Source organism: Eptatretus burgeri, chromosome 2 (assembly GCF_056783735.1).
Source record: "Eptatretus burgeri isolate ZD-2024b chromosome 2, Ebu_testis_v1, whole genome shotgun sequence".
NCBI classification, from domain to species: domain Eukaryota; kingdom Metazoa; phylum Chordata; class Myxini; order Myxiniformes; family Myxinidae; genus Eptatretus; species Eptatretus burgeri.
In genome coordinates this window covers 27,271,684-27,289,172 of record NC_140962.1, presented here as the reverse complement: position 1 = coordinate 27,289,172, position 17,489 = coordinate 27,271,684, and the positions used below count along the sequence as shown (strand labels likewise).

Here is a 17,489-nt window from a genome sequence, read left to right as displayed (position 1 = left end):
CTATGAAATATATATTCTCATCCATCCCCAATTTTACCCCTGAGATCAGATCCGTAACAATACATCTTCTGCAGTGATAACACTGCAGCTGATACGTTTGTTACACATTTTGACTCCAATCAAAATCATCTTACTAATTTTATTGGAGCAAAGTGTTTATTCAAGGCCAAACAAAATAGGTCGATAACCCCACCTTCCAAAACACCTGAACCCACAACTGATATTTTTAAAACCTCTAACAAGCCGAGTGCAGTTTGTACCATCAACGTCGTAGACCTTGTACCCAGTGAGGCGGCGTGAAGCAAGGCGCCGACGGGAGGCAGCAGGAAGTGCGGGATTGAACACAGGAAACGTGTACATATAGCGCTCCAGAACAATGGCAGCTGCTACTTGGATGCTGTTGAAAAGCAGATGGACATTTAACATCGAAGCATCTACAAGTTAGTGAAAGTATTAATTGCCAAATTCATCCTTCAGCCTCATCACCTCATAGACCCTGCAGGGAAGACTTTGGAAACTCCATCTCCAGTCCTGGTCACCCTGAGCACTAAACGTCCAGGCCCCCCTCCCATATCCTCAGCAGCAGGTGTCCCCCACAAACTGCCACCCACCCCTCCACCACCACTACCACCAACTCCAAGGCTCCACCAATAGATCCATGCCAGTCCAACAAGTGACACCCAGAGTGCTGAGTCAGCCAGAGAAGAAGCAAACTGGACACAAAGCCAGAGGCCTGGAAAGCATCAGAATTCATTACAAATCATGATTGCAAGAAGTGGGAGAGTTGACTGATAACTGCCTGTGTGTGCAAGATTTACAACATAGCAAATCACATGACAGTGCTTTATTATCCTGCTGTTATGCAAAGTGGTCCAGCACATCAGCCTTTTCAAGGGAATATTCAGCCATGTGAGCAAAGAAATGGCATTAAAAGATCTTATGCTATCTTTTGAAAACAAGTACACACATTCCCAACAGTGGATAGCAAAAAGAGCCAATTGTTGAATTCAAATTTTTTTTGGTACACCTTGTCGAGGCTCGTATGAGAGCGAACACACAACGCACATCAAGGGGGGGAGGGGGTAAGAGACAAGAGGGGTGGGAGTGGGAAGGACAAAACAATGGGGAACAGAGACATTAGATCTGTGGATGGGAGAGGGATGGGGCGGGGAACACGGGATATACAAGATGGACATTACAGGGACTTTCAGGAAGGAAAGCAGGAAACTTGAAGGAGGTGGGCTTGTGTGGATTAACGGGGGTAGAAAAGATCGAGGATTTGGATAGGGGATGATAAGAGGTAGTGGTGAACAGCTGTTTTGAAGGCCTGGAGGGAAGAATGGGATTGAACAGAGTGAGGGAGTTTATTCCAAAGGTGGGGAAAAAAAAAGAGGAATGAAAGAATGAAGGTGAGCAGCGATTCGTGATTTTCGTAGTTTTACCAGAAGGGGGTTTTGGCGGACCTTGAGCACCCGGCAGAAATATGGTGGGGACAAATTGTAGACAGAGCACGGGGGGGGGGGGGCGAGACCGGAGAGGAGATGGTGGAAGACAGAAAGACCACTGATCTGCCTGCAGTGAGAGAGTGAGAGGCCCAAAGACTCAGCCTCATCGCGGGAGATATCAATGATCCAAAATGCCTTTGTTTCCACAGCGTGAAGCCGGGAAAGGTGGGAGGCAGGAGCACCAGCCCAGAGGGGAGAGCAGTACTCCATCAGGCTGTGGATGAAAGCTTTGTAAGTGGTCAGGAGCTCAGGTGGGCCAAGGAAGGACTTTGCACGACGGAGGATTCCCAGTCGGCGACTGGCTTTGGAGGCCAGGTTAGAAATGTGGCTTTCCCAGGAAAGATCATGGCAGATAGTGAGACCCAGAAACTTGAAAGAAAGGACTTCTTCCAGAGGATTGTTGAGAAAGTGGATGAGGGGGTTTTTCCAAACGGTCCTTTCGGAGAGACATAGTGAGAGTGTGAGATTTGTCCAGATTGAAAGACATGCTCCATGTGTTGGACCAATTTGTGATTTTACCCAGATCTGCAGTGAGCGAAGAAGCTGCTGCTTGCCTGTCTGAGAGATGACAGATGGTACGGCAGAGGGTGGAGTCATCAGCAAAGAGATAAAGAGGATTTTCCAGAAAGTAGGAGAGATCATTGATGAAAACCAGAAAAAGAACAGGGCCCAGAACGCTCCCTTGAGGAATTCCAGTCCTGGACAGGAAGAGGGGATGAGAGAATTCCATTTAGGGCCAAACGTTGACTGCGACAGGAGAAGAAGTCTGTGAGCCACGAGTGGAGATGGCCTTGGATACCATAGGAAGAAAGTTTGGTGAGCAGGGCAGGGCGTCAGACCGTGTCAAAAGCACACGATATGTCTCGGGATATGGCTCTGATTTCATGTCCGGCATTGAGGACCTCCATCCATTGTTGGGAGAGCAGAAGCAGTATATTCAGGGTAGAGTGATCTGGTCTGAAACCAAATTGATGATCGGAAATCAAGCCATTGGAGAAGAGGAAGGATTTCATGTCTGAAGCGATGATGGATTCCATAACCTTGCTGATAATTGGGAGAATGCTGATTGGTCTGTCATTGCGGGGATCTGTTTTTGCACCTTTTTATGCAGGGCAGTGATGTTTGCTGATTTCCAAGCAGATGGCAGATGACCTTGAGCAAATGAGAGGGTAAATAGAACAGACAGAGGGTGAGCAAGAGCAGAGGAGCAGCTTTTAGGACACGTGGGCTGATGCCATCTGGACCGGTTGCGGAATCGGAGTCGAGGTTTGACAGCAAACTCTCCACTTTGTCAGACGAAAAGGACACAGAGTCCAGGGACAGTTGGGTGCGACTGGGTAAGGTGCGTACAGAAAGTGATGGTGTGTGCGTGTGCGTGTGCGTGTGCGTGTGCGTGTGCGTGTGCGTGTGCGTGTGCGCGTGTGTGTGTGTGTGTGTGTGTTAACCAAGGTCGTTAGCTTATTGGATCAACAGGAAATTATAGGAACCAGACTCCCATCATACACAGATATTTCTTGTATTTCTATTTGCATTTCGGAACAGAACAATTGTAGTTAACCATTTTGAAATTGCCACCCTCTCATCTCACAGCTCAAAATTATGTTTATAAGATGATTTGAATTACACATTTCGCACTAGCAATGACAGGTAAAAAGTTCTCGTCGAGCCGAACAGAGCCAATGTAAAAAAACACACACACACACACACACACACACACACACACACACACACACACACACACACACACACACACACACACACACACACACACACACACACACACACACACACGGCCTCATCTAGTGTTCATACGTCATTTTGAAAGTGCCGTATTACTATTTATTGAAAGATTCCAACATCCGCACTACGTATTCTCTTGACAGTATCTGTTGAGAACTTCATATTAAAAAAGCATTACCAAAACCGGGGAGGGAGGGGAAGTTTATGGGTAATCATGAGACTCAAAACAGGTGGCCACAAAATTTGTGGCTCACAATTATTTGCAAAACTGCCAAATCATTGTGCAGCCTTTACCTCGAGATGCAACTGCTGCAGCAGCTCCATTGGTTCCTCCAGCTGCCCCCCGACTCCCATCCAACACTCGCACACCATAGAACAACCAATAGGCCACAAGCACAGCTGTAAGGGCCAATGCCAGTGCAGGGCGAGGTGGGTGAGGCCGAGGCAATGACACACCCAGTGAGGGTGGACAGCGCCTCACGAGCCCAGCCCATGTTGCTACAGCGACTGCCGCCACTTTAATAGCAAGGGCCACCAATTCAGCCTCAATTTTCGCATCAACAGTCCATTGGATCTTCCAGAGGATCTACACAGGGGGCACAGCGCACCATTTTGACTTTTCCTTGCCCAATAAAGCTATAGGGGGACTTGTAAATGACAGCACGAGTGACCATAGAGAGACAAGTGAGGGGGTATATCATCGAGAATTGAGAGTGAAGTCGACGCTTCTGAGGAATCAAAGTGTGCTTGAAAATGTTGAGTGGAGTCGGGTAGATGAAACAAAGAACATTAGAAAACGACAGGCAAAACTGTTATCACAACTACCTGCGGCAACACCACAAATGCAATTGGACTAAGTGTGGTGGCTACAGCTATGGTGATGCAGGCTGCAGTAGCAAGGCGTCGCCTGGCAGATCGCAGTCCACGACTGTCAGCTCCCCAGCGGCTTACTTCACCATCAGCTTTCTCAAGGCGTGAAAGGTCGTCATGCGAGGCAGAACATTCAGATGTCACCACTGTAGTCGTCTCTGCCCAGTTGTCATCCTGGAGAAGCATCAAATGAAAAGTAAATGTGTAAGAAAAAGAGTTGATAAACGCATCAGGAAACATCTAGATTTTAATCACAACAAAATTAAAAATACACCTGAGCGGGTTAGACGGTCAGCTCGGATACAAAACTTGATGCAAGCAAGTGTTAATCAACCTTAGCGACTACGGAAAGTGAAAGCAGAATTCAAATTGAATTTAAAATAAACGCGTGAGGCCGCTCGAAGCAAAAATCTCCATATTCTCGGAATCATTACAACATCATCATTATACAATTTTCAAACCAACGTTTATGGCCGTGATATAAATACTCTAAGTGTGTGCATTTAATGGCTGTATCCAGGACAGAGCTGGACCCGAACTAAAAAGGACCCTTAAACCACCGAGAAGCTCAACCACTCGCTACCTGCACATCTGCGCGGCGTCACGTGACCAGCCAGCTCACGTCGGATGAAATTCCCAAAGTCTTAAAACATGTTTTTCACCAGAATTCTTTCAGATACTTGTAGAGCACATCCCAAAACCATCGAAAATATAAACATTAATCTCACAGACGCTACAAATAAGCAGTCCCTCAGGAGGACAAGTTGCAAGGTGAAGCAGTGAATGGAAAGCATGTGGTGTCCCTTCCAGAGTCTCACGGTTATTTGAATTGAATATATTTTCCTCATGAAAAGTGTGTTTCTGAGCGGACTTGCACGAAAATTATCTGCATTAAACGTGTAGCTACACCATAAGCTCCCAAAAGTGAAAACAGAAATCAACTCGAACTTAAGACGGCCTCGTTATATGGCATGGAAACGGATGGAAGCCCATGGAAGCCCTCGCTGCAATGCATTCCACACAGACCAAGGATATAAACATTCAATTTTCACAAAACTTGATGCAACTGAGTGTTAATCAACCTTAGCGACTATGAAAAGTGAAAACAGAATTTAAATTGAACTTAAAATAACCGCGCGAAGCCGTGTTGAAGTCAACGGACCTCGTGTTGCCCAATAAACAGGGCCAGACGACAGAGGTAATGAGAAACTAGTTGGTCGAATTAAATCTTCTTAATAATCCCGATGAAACCCATTATGCATTATAGCTGTCCGATGCTTCCTTATAGGCCATTAAACCAATTGGTCATTTTGCACTTGATGACCCTGTAACCTTGACCCCGAGGCGAAAATGCGAAAAAGGGCTGAGGATCTATAGAGAGCAACTAGTATTATCATCGTGTCAAGTTAGAACTCAATCGGCCGAGACGTCTCGGAGGAGATAGAAAAATAAAAATTGTTGACAGACGGACGGACGGATCTGAGGACATCAAACGGATATATTAGGTCAGTGAGCTGACCTAATAAGAACCAGGAATTATTTGACGTTGCGAAGTCGGCCGATATGCCTCTGCCCACATTAAGTCTTTGCTTACTCTAACTTTGACCGAAAACCTCAAGACCATTTGACCTCAATATTGTTGCGAATTTGCGCCGCCGGCGTGCGATCGACCGCGTGGAGCCAAAAGCGGCCGCCTCGCCCACCGGAACGGACAATTCAGTCGTGACCCTCCGGGAACTACCGCCCGGAGCCAGTCACGGGTGGGGGTTTAACCTCACCACAACTCAGTCCGCATTCTAACCGCGCGAAATAGGGTCCGATCGCCGAATGGTCGATTTCCTTAAGTACTCGCGCGAGTAGCATACCGAGGAGTTGTACCACGCCACAGGCCGACTCCAGACACGAACCGCTTAAGCGGTTCGTTCCGTATTAAAGGGATAACCGAGCGGAGTTATCATCGGCCTTGACGGTTCCGATTAATTACCAGGATGTTGAAACCCACTACGAATCCCTTACGTGATGCAAGATGGAGATTCAATAAAAGGAAGGAGACGAAGCAAAGCGGGAAACAGTTCAACAAGCAATGCACATTTATTAAGGAAACACGGAAGGCACGTATATTACAGTCAAGACAAGATGCAACAAAAGCAAATGCAATACGACCGAATAAAAGGCCAATTATTTACAACATTTATACAGTTCTACTTGTCGGGACTCGGCGCCACATCACTCATACAAAAAGCAAAGGAAAGAAAGCCACCCTCACAGGCAAGGAGGCAGACAGGTCCGTGGACCAAATGTGCGTGGACCCTGGAGGAGCGGCCAGGTCCACGAGACCAAGAAGGTCTTACCCGCGTCCTCGTGACGCGATGGCGGGCAAGCCGCAATGTTCGCGCAGCTGCGCCCCGACTCTGTGCCCCTGGCGTGGTCGGCGAGCCCTCTCCGGCGTGCTCCACGCAAGCACTTTTGTTGGCACCACATTTAGGGTGGGGGAGGAACGGGGCCCCCCGGCACCATCTCAGCGCGGATGGGGGGGGGGAATTGCTGATGCTCAGGGAGAGGGCAATGGCTGTCTGGCTTGGACCCCGCGACGAGACGAGCGACCCCCACACCACAACCTCGTTGCCGACCGCAGTCTTCACTTGACTCGAACTTGAACTCTTCACTTGCCCCGACCAGCAGCCTGCAACTCAACCGCGCGAACTCCGCGAGTCGCCTTATGCTCGCGTCTTTCTAGGCCAGAGGAGGAGCCTATATGCAAATTTCAGGATCAAAACGCGATTGGAGGCGGGGCCACGCCACCCTCTGTTCAGCTATTGGTGCGGCAAAAAGGGGGCGTGAACCTCTTTTGATCCGAATTCCTCTCGTAAAGAATCCACGTTCATCACGCTTGGAGGCGGGGCCATACCGCCCAACGCTCGACCATTTGATGGAGAAAAAGGGGGCGTGAAGCCTTCCTGATCCGAATTTCTCCCTCGGAAAGGCCGCCATTCGCGCTTGCGGCTCGATGCGTTCGCCACTAATCGCCGAACGGCCCTGGACAGCACGACGTTTGGTGTTGACTGGTGGTGTGGTTGATGGTTGGAGAAGGAGATAGGCGAAGGTGGTGGGGGGTTTTCTGTGGTGGTTTGGTGGTTGGCGGGCATCGTTTGGGAACGGCGGTGAAGCGATGTTTGCGGGATGGAGTTGTGAAGGTAAAGGTAGTGGCTGTTTGCGTTGTTGGCGGCTTAATGGTCGAAAATAACAATAGAGAAAGAAAGATGGCTAACTCAAAGCGTCGCAGCCCGGATGAATCACACATATTCCCTCTATACAACGGGTTTGGGCTAACTACACATGAACTTACCAATATATCTCACCTGAGGACTCTTTATGGTGTAATGCGAATTTCCACAACCGTAACAATATTTAATCTGCAACCGTGTATCATGGTACCTGTACTTAGTTTAGTTCAAATCCCACAGCCAATGGTATCACATTAAGAGAAGCTTTAATGTGACCTCTAACACTTGACCTTTTAATAACAAATAATCTATCACCGATGCACGCACTGACAGAGGTTTATACATACTTGTACCAAGTTTGGTCAAAATCCCATCACTGGTTCAAAAGTTAGCGTGGTAACAGAATTTTTAACCAAATGGGACCTCTGACCTCTTGACCCCGTAACCTTAGCAGTTCATCGTTACATCATACATACTTGCATCATATACAACATGGAAGCACATCTGCAAGTGGTCATAACGAGAGAATCAAGGCAGAGGGAAGAGTTGAGGGCAAAATGAAAATGAGGTTTGTTCCATCCTGACCTGTTCCTCCCTTGATCCTGGCTCTAATAATGGTTCTGGAGCCTGAATAGTCACTGATCGCTCACGGCAGCGCCGTCTGTCTCCACGACTACGTTCCCTGCATGCAGAAAAGCAGCACTTAAAGTGTACAGACAATCGAGAGCAAAATACCAAGTTTAATCGGGTTCCTGCCTCCTTAATAACCCCTTCTCTATTTTACAGTCATTCAACAGTGTTACAACTAAAATGGTTTATTGTGGTACGTGCCATACCTCCGTTACTGACTTCACAGCATCACCTCATAATTTGGTGCCACACCATGTCAATAGATGCAGGATTAAAAAAAAAAAAAAAATTAGTGTGTGAAATTGTGCTTCGTAAGAAATGTAAAAGTCCTATTTTGTGAGTGCAACATGCAGCATATACTCCAGAGATGAATCAACAGCAAGTAAATTGATGCAGAACGAATCTTACAAACTGTAAATAACAGCTTCTCAGGACAACGTACCACTTTGGCGAGACTTAAGGCTCACAGCCTAGCATGTGGTCAATCACACTGAACGTACCATGAGACACTTTTACCGAGGAAAGACATTTTTACCTCTGCCACCGAAGGTGAACGGAGGTCATGTTTTCACTCTTGTTTGTTTGGCTGTCTGTCTGTTTGTGAGCAGGATAATTCAGAAGAAACTTGGTGCATAGGTTGGACATGCAACAAGGCCGAATTGATGAGATTTCGATGAAGATCTGGATACGGACGCCAGAATTTTTTTTTTAAAGCGATTTTTCACGACTGAGACATGGGGCCAAAAACGATATATCAAAAAGTTGTGGACGGATGACGACAAAAACTTGGTGGATGAGTTGGGTTGGTGACATGAACAAGCCGATTCGATTTTGTTGAGGTCCAGATGAAGATCCGGCCTATCAGTGGGATACAAAACGTAAACTGTTCAGCCTGGCAGAGGTATGCGCCACACCGAGTGCCGTTTTAGCGAAATATGTATGTGTTTAAAAGAATCGATACAGTATTGCTTATAATTACAAGATTTGCTTTGCACACTTTGGAAGAAGGGTGGTCTAAATGTGAGGTTTTGACCTTTGTGGTTGCCGTCACTGCACCAAACTACACAAAGTGCATTGTACCGTGTGTGTGGAACTAAACTTGCTTCACCGCTACACTTATTCCATGTGATCACGGAACAGTTTATTAATACAATAGAAACTCGATCATAAACATAAACCACCTCACGTCGTGATTTTGATTGCCGGGTATCTTGTCGATTTGACAGAGCAATGAAGAATGAATCACTAACACATGACAGGAAAAGAGAGCACTGACGAGCAGACTTTTCAAATTCAAGTGCCAGGTTCCACAGGACAAGTCATTTCATATTTAGTTAAATGGATAAACTCATCATTTGACAAGCTCAGCATATCTCTTCTGAACTCCTTCGCACGCCGCTTAAATTACGTGAATGCTCCACAAAAGGAATGGAGGTGAACCAATCAAGGAATGTATATGGAGAATTTGAAACGATGACCATTGTGCCTGCATCAAAAGAAGGGGAATCCGAATCGCTCTTCGGGGAGTAAAAGGAGTCCTGGGAATGGTGAGTAAGCCCACGAGGTTTGAACTTGCTTTTGAGCCTGCACATGGTGTAACAAGCAGTAGAGCAAAACACAGGGGCAATACCCCTGGGCATTCACCTGGTAGTGACTGGATAAGGTAACTAGGGAACCACTGGTAGGCATGGATGACCCACAAAATATGCAATGGAGAAGAAAGTAAATACCGATGGATTTTTTTTTCAATGGTGTGAACAAACTTTGGTACATCATGGGTGATAAAGGTTGTGGTAAAGTTTCATCAAAATCATATGTGTAGCTTCAGAGAAGAAGTTGCAAGTATATGTGAACGGACGGACAACGCGCCATCCCACAAGATCCCGGAACGACGTTCCAAGAGAGCGATAAAGTGGTGTAATTTTACAAACAAAAACTTAAAACATCAAAAATCTTGCAGGTCATTCTCATGCTGCAGCTATTTTGAACAACTATTTGCAACCAGCAGCATTAAATGCAAAGATGAATGAGAGCGAAGTCAATGGCGTGCCATTGCAAATCCCCACACCTCCCACTTTTAAAGCAAAGTTGAAAGAGGGCCAAAAGCTCCACCAGGAACGATCCAATTTCAAACTTTGAGATTTGTCTCAACCCCTGGGGTCAAATCGAAGAAATGGTGACATATTTCACGTGTCTCCTAATGTTGATTGCAAACACAAAGTTTCATTTAAAAATATTTTAAAATGTGCATACAATTGCATTTTTTGGTATTTGACCTTTTCACACCCCGGGGGGGGGGGGGGTGGGACCAATCATGATATTGCTCTCGTTCACACCTCCATGCAATGTGTTGATCAGAACTACCAAGTTTCATGAATTTCTGCACAACCATTTAGGAGATAGTACAACAGACAGACATGATTACAATATCTCCCCCCCCCCCCGTCTGTCCTCCCAGCCTCACTCATTCCCCCACCCCCCTTTTTCTTTCTGTTAAAGCCCTTTCCTTTCTTCTTCATAGTGCAGCACAGACAAATCAAAGTGATAGCTGTCACTTAAAAGTAGCAAAACATTGGAATAAAATAAAATAAAAACAGTTAAGTGCATCGAGTGCTGATGTCATATTTTGGGAGGGATAGTTACCGAGGACGATGGTAGGAGTACCCAGAATATTGTGACTCTGTATCCATGGTGACAACAACCTGAAAAAAGAAGAGCAAGGTGTCACCTCACTCAGTGAAAACTTCACGCATCACCGATTACACAGGATAGCATGACTTCATTGTGAACTTCACATTCAATTGTCAAAGTACAATTCCAAATTTTGCCATGTGGTGTTGGAATATTGCTCAATGAAATGTTATTTTTGCTATAAACTCTGATGCTCTCATCATCTTTCTCACCCATGATCATAGTTGTGACCAATGCGTTTCACATATTCACCAGTTGTTTACGAGAGGTGATCAGGTTGTTTGTGGCCCAACAAGGAAAACACGAGACAATCATTTTTATTAGCTCGCCTGTTCGAAGAACAGAGAGCTATAACGATACCCCCTGCGTGAGCGTGAAAATGTTAAATTTTTTGTATTACGGAAAAACTCCGACGGATTTCGACGAAACTTGGTGGGGGGGTTAGGTATGGTCCAAGGATCATGCCATTAAATTTTGGACTTGGTCCCCCCCCCCACCCCCAAAAAAAATTGTTACAGGAATGTATTTTTTTTTTTTTGCATTTCTACATGTTTTAAGTGATTTCCAACCCTTCCCCCACTCCCCCAAAAAAAAATTGTTAGAGAAAATTTTTTTTTTTTTGCATTTCTACATGTTTTAAGTGATTTGCAAACCCCCCCCCCCCCAAAAAAAAAATTGTCAGAGAAAAGAACTATAACTCTGTCAGCACTGTTGACATCATATTTAACTAGTATGTGCCCATAAAAAAATAAAATAAAAATAAATAAATAAATAAATAAATAAACCACACAGGCCGTTTCTTCGCTCTCACGTGCCCGTACGTGCGTGACCCGGAAGTTCGATATTATTCGCAGTTACGATTATTCGCAATTTATTTTTAATACCCAATTATTCAATTAGTGCCAACGTATTTTACCTTTTTGCAATGTCGTAGCAAGGAAAAACAAAAAGAGAAGAGAAGAGAAGAGAGAGAAAAAATTTACTTCCTGGTTCGGAGCGTACCAGCACTCTGATGTTCCCGATATTTATACACCGTCTGATATGAAAACGATCATAACTTGGGCCATTGTGTTTCTCTATAAATGCGCATAAGAAATCGAGAAATTATTAGAATACACGAAGTCATCACTCTCCGGAAGCCCGTACGTTGTAACCCGTAATAGGGAACGTGGCTGTGCTTCCCTTCCCCATCGGCCACGCAACAACGTGTCTACCCATTGGTTTGGTAAATAAATGGCCATAACTTGGGAAGCACTTGTCCGATTAATATCAAACCTTGAAAAGGCACATCCTCAGCTCCCCAGCAATATACCTGGCAAGTTTCAATTCGATCGAACCAGCGGTTGTTGAGAAACAGCGGTCTCACACACACACGCGCGCGCACGCACGCACGCACGCACGCACGCACACACACATCTGGAATAATAGATAGATGAATAAGATATAAGGTTCACTTGAGTGACCCAGCAGTATTGGCGGCGGAGGTTTTGCACTCTCCCGAGTGCTCCCCCTTGAGTTTCCTTTCTAATGTTTTTATCTACCACACTATTTTTTATATGCCATTATATATATATATATATATATATATATATATATATATATATATATATATATATATATATATATATATATATATATATATATATATATATACATATATATATATATACATATATATATACACACATACATACATATATCGGGGCGTATTATGTGATACCGGTCGTCTGTCCCTCTGTCTGTCTGTCTGTCCGTTCCTGTCCGCACTCGAACTCCCAAAGTTTTAAACTTTCACGTTTCATATTTGGTACATAGGTACAGATTGTGGAGACGGTCTGTCGCGACATAAGTTCGTCATCTAAAGTGGTTGCCATGGCAACCGGGATGCTGTTTTCCATCCGTTCCTGTCCGCACTCTAACTCCGAAAGTTTTCAACTTTCACGTTTCATATTTGGCACATAGGTACAGACTGTGGAGACGGTGTGTCATGGCATACGTTCGTCATCTAAAGTGGTTGCCATGGCAACCAGGATGCTGTTTTCCATGTAGTAGCACAATTCTGTATATACCTTCTTGTTAGGGCGTATATTGTGCTCACTTGCGCTCTTGTTACTGATTACAATATACAAATACATATATTGCTTTATAATTATACTTCACTGCAATGCTTTATAAAAAATATCAATTATTAGACTCGTCTTTTAAAACTATAAATGTATAAACAGGTGAGCATTGGGTGGCTTTGACACCAACTCTGGTTTTACTATTCTCGACATCATCTAATTTCCTGGTAATATACTTCGTCCATCGGTCCATGACCTTGGCTATCCCCATTCGGTAGCGCCCCTCGAGGAAGTCAGCTGCAGCTGCCAACATAGCATTGTCATTCTCATGGAGCTTTTTTCAGGTGAGGGAACAAATAGAAGTTGGATGGGGCTAGACCTCGTGAGTAGAGTAGGTGTGGCAGAAAGTCATACCCACAGTTAGCAGCAGTAGCTACCGAAAGTTTGGCTATGTGTAGAAAGGTGTTGTCCTGGAGAAGCAGCACACCTCAGGTCAGTTTCCCGAGACTCTTCAGCTCAATTGCATCACACAACCGGTGCCGTTCATCGGAATAATACTCCTGAATAGCATTTCCCTTTTCTAGCAAGTATACCATAAATCACACTATCACAATCCAAAAACACACTGGCCATGACCTTTCCAGCTGATGATGTCCTCTTGAACTTTGGAGGGGATGGGGACCATGTATGTTTCCACTGCATGCTCTGTTGCTTGGTCTCAGGATCAGATCATTAGGCATCAGGATCAGATCAGAAACGATGGCATCGAAACGAAAATCCCTGTTTGACTTTGGATTTTCAAAGAAGTCCAAAGACATGGGAGGTAAGCTTCTGGCCATCAGTAATTGGTCTAAACTTGCACTCTCGCAAGTGAGACGTTGTTGTTGTTTCACGAAACACGTGTTTCACCTCGTCCATTTTGAGCTTTTGTCAAGTGATGCGGCTCCAAAATACATGGGCACCCGTTGTGCCTTTTTAATTTATAAAGTAATTAGCCTACAAGCTTAAAGCAGCTTTTTGTACATGTTATTATTCATGGTTATTTGCACTGAAAATCGCTGTTTATTCACTGAAGTGAAGGCCAAGTATGAGCAGCTGTGAACTGGCCAACTGAATACTGGCACCGCAGGTACATGCATGTGCCATAGACTTGAACTAACTATACAGTATAGCTGAATTTCAGTCAACCAGTCAGTCAGCAGTCAGTCAGTATGTTAATGCAACTACATCCAGTATAGGCCGAATCATCTGTTTTGTGGAGTTTTTCACCCCAACAGCATGATAATATGAGAACTATTTCATGTCAGAAATCATGCTAGAATGCATCTCCAGCCATCTAGGATCCTCCGGCTTCCAGGGCCCGCGTTGGGCCCTGGACCCAGGCCATACAGCTGTGCTCACTTCGCTCGCGGTGATGGTAACCTGCTACTTTTTAATGGTAGCCTCCTACTCCAAAAAAATAAGGAAACCCCTGGATTGTGCAAGTCATGTGGATCATGTGACCGGAAGCATGTCAAAATGGCTGACTTAGTGAACTTTTGGGGCGGGGTGGGGGGGGGAGGGGAGAAATCAGATTAATTCCTTTAAAAATCTTCTTCTCCAGACCCACCCATCAGAATGCCACCAAATTTGGGTTGCAACATGAGGACACGGTCCTAATGTTAAATTGTGGAGGCCATGCTGATCACATGACCAGAAGTGTGTAAAAATGGCAGAGAGTAAAATTTTGGTAAAAAAAAAAAAAATCACGTCAATTCCTTCAAAAATCTTCCTCACCAGACCCAGCAGTCAGAATTCTACCACATTTGGGTTACAACATTAGGCCAGGGACCAGATAAACTACAGGTCCAGTGGTCCAAGTTTTCATCTCTCAATAGAAAGTTGGACACTTTCTTAAGAAGCACCAACACTGTGATGAACACCCAGCAGTTTATGCCGACCTCTCTCGGTAGGTTCTAGTTAGACAATGACTAAACAGCCAATATCTAGTCTTTTGACAGTTTTTTTTCCAAGCTACCCAAGAAGCGTACACTACGATTCCATATTTCGTAATTTTGATTGAGAATTGCTTTACAGTACTGTCCATAATGACTGTCGTTTCAAAATGTAAAACGTGCACATTACTCGAGTCCATTCTGCACGGAATAAGCAAACGGTTAACAGCATTACATCGAACATTACTCATCGAAACAAAAACGATAAAACCTCAACAGTCCAATTACATAAGATGATGATGATGATGATGATGATGATGATGATGATGATGATGATGATGATGATGATGATGCATTGCATTACATGCAGTTTGCAATGGGGGGGGGGGAATGCATTGGATTACACGACTACCAACTACTCATCCATCGCCCCCTTGGATTCCAACTTTTCACGTGGGGTCGGCTGAATGAAAGATTTTGGTCCAAGTCTTTCACGAACTGGCTGGCCTTCACGATGTTCCGGTGAAGGTAATTTGGGCAGGTACTTGCAATTTCGCCAGGGTGCCGGCAAGAACTCGCTGCCTCCTCCTCGTAAAAGACACCGTGAATATCTTACGTCCACCACCACCACCACCAACCAATTCTAGCAGACGGGACAAGCAGCTCGACGTCCATCTAATCTGAAAGACGGCACACTCTGGGATACAACCGTCTGCTAAGCACCAATCCAACGGTTTATAGTCAGCTCGGTAATGGAACGCAGGTTAGACAGCTCAGAGTTAAGTGCACAACCTTTCAACTAGCCTGGTGTTGGCTCAGTGGTTAGGGTGGCGACTTGGGATTCTAGGATCCTGAGTTCAAGCCCCGTCGGCCGCTGAATTAATACACACCAGGAGGTTGACTCAGCCTGTCATCCTTCAGAGGTCGACGAAATGAGTACCAGTGTACTGGTAAGGGGGACAACTGCATCAGCGGCAAAAGCCGCGTCCCAACCAATTATGCAACCAGCAGCCACAGGCTGCACTCGATAGAGAGAGACTACCTTTCAACCATCCCATCGGAAGTAGGCATGGCATTACACCGAGGATGTACACTGCACACTGTGCAGTAACCACCATCAGCAACGTGATCAACTGCCTTGAAACCAACTCGATGTCCAAAAGAGTAAAACTCGGGCTTTGTTTCCGGTAGTGCAGTCAATCTTCGACGTGTAAACAGCAACACAAGCACCAACCACCCAGTCTGGGTGTTGGCTCAGTGGTTAGGGTGACGGCTTGGGATCCTAGGGTCCTGAGTTCAAGCCCCGTCGGCCGCTGAATTAATACCAGGTGGGGTTGACTCAGCCTGTCATCCTTCCGAGGTCGGCGAAATGAGTACCGGTTCCAGTGTTTGTACTGGTAGAGGGGCACTGCATCAGCGACACAGTCGCGCTTCAAGAAATGATAGCAACCCCGGCAGCTAAGCTACCATATGACCACCACCAACCACCAACCCCCTGGGTGGTGCAAACACTTCGTTTTGAGAAAAAAAAAACAACATCTTCCCGATTTCCATGAAATTTTCCATGAGAGTTGGGAACTTGTTAACACCGAACTTGGCCGCCATGAAGGCCGAAAAGAAAAAAGCTCCCAACATTCAAGTTTCGCGCTTTTAAATGCACTGAAACACGTTCGAGTGAACTCGCACTACGGTGTTCGTGTTAGAAAGGGATAAAACAACGGGGATTAAAAACCATCTCAAATCCACATCGTTACAGGCAACGGCAAAACCCGACGGACAAAAGCGTCGCGCGGAATTGCACTTCAACTTTAACTTTCGACAACCTCCAATTACATCCAATTACACGTGCACAGAATGAGCTGTAAACTCCGGCCTAGTTCGCGACGAGCGACGACTCATGCTCGGATTCGGGCAGGCGAGCTAGTCGAGGAGGCGACTTCTTGAGGCCTACCTAGTGGTGAGGGATACGAGAAGGCGATGGCGTGCTCAGAACACCGAGGAGCTCTCGGTGAAGTCAACGAGTTGTTGCTGCAAGGTTGCCCTCAATCTGGAAAGAAGAAGCGAGGCGAAATTAGGAAAAACATAGGATGGTCAAACTGAACCTGTGGTGAAAACACGTCACTTCCGGGAGTCGGTGTTTCATATCCTTTTGTGATCACGAAAGAAGACAAAAGATAGGATGGTCAAACTAAAGCAGTGGTGAAAACACGTCACTTCCGGTAGTTGGTGTTTCATACCCTTTTGTGATCACGAAAGAAGGCAAAGCAAAGGATGGTCAAACTGAAGTTGTGGTGAAAGCACGTCACTTCCGCGAGTTGGTGTTTCATATCCTTTTGTGATTACGAAATAAAGCAAAACATAGGATGGTCAAACTGAACCTGTGGTGAAAGCACGTCACTTCCGGTAGTTGGTGCTTCATATCCTTTTGTGATCACGAAAGAAGGCAAAACATAGGATGGTCAAACTGAAGCTGTGATGAAAGTACGTCACTTCCGGTAGTTAGTGTTTCATATCCTTTTGTGATCACGAAATAAGGCAAAACATAGGATGGTTAAACTGAAGCTGTGGTGAAAATACGTCATTTCCGGTAGTTGGTGTTTCATATCCTTTTGTGATCACGAAATAAGGCAAAACATAGGATGGTCAAACGAAAGCTGATGTGAAAACACGTCACTTCCGGTAGTTGGTGTTTCATATCCTTTTTGTGATCACTCAAGACGGTGGATCGCATATCTTGATACCCAAATACATTTATTAAGTCTCCCCCGAAACTCCTACATGATAATGGAAGGCTTAGTGCTGTTGTCTGGTTTGATTCGACAATTAATTCCC

The 17,489-nt window shown here is 45.3% G+C and overlaps 1 protein-coding gene across 1 annotated transcript in view; it reads right to left on the bottom strand.

The window, feature by feature from the left end:
• VANGL2 (VANGL planar cell polarity protein 2) overlaps window positions 1-16,884 on the bottom strand; it is a 29,100-nt gene extending 12,216 nt beyond the window's left edge. Inside the window, exons 1-7 of the mRNA XM_085866543.1 lie at window positions 16,609-16,884; window positions 10,613-10,671; window positions 7,925-8,021; window positions 4,071-4,289; window positions 3,540-3,831; window positions 487-733; window positions 261-397 (exon numbers count right to left, since the gene is read on the bottom strand). Coding sequence (XP_085722669.1) covers window positions 261-397; window positions 487-733; window positions 3,540-3,831; window positions 4,071-4,289; window positions 7,925-8,021; window positions 10,613-10,659 — 1,039 coding nt within the window. The 5' untranslated portion in view covers window positions 10,660-10,671; window positions 16,609-16,884. The remainder of the gene's footprint in view (window positions 1-260; window positions 398-486; window positions 734-3,539; window positions 3,832-4,070; window positions 4,290-7,924; window positions 8,022-10,612; window positions 10,672-16,608) is intronic.
• Window positions 16,885-17,489: the final 605 nt, after the last annotated feature.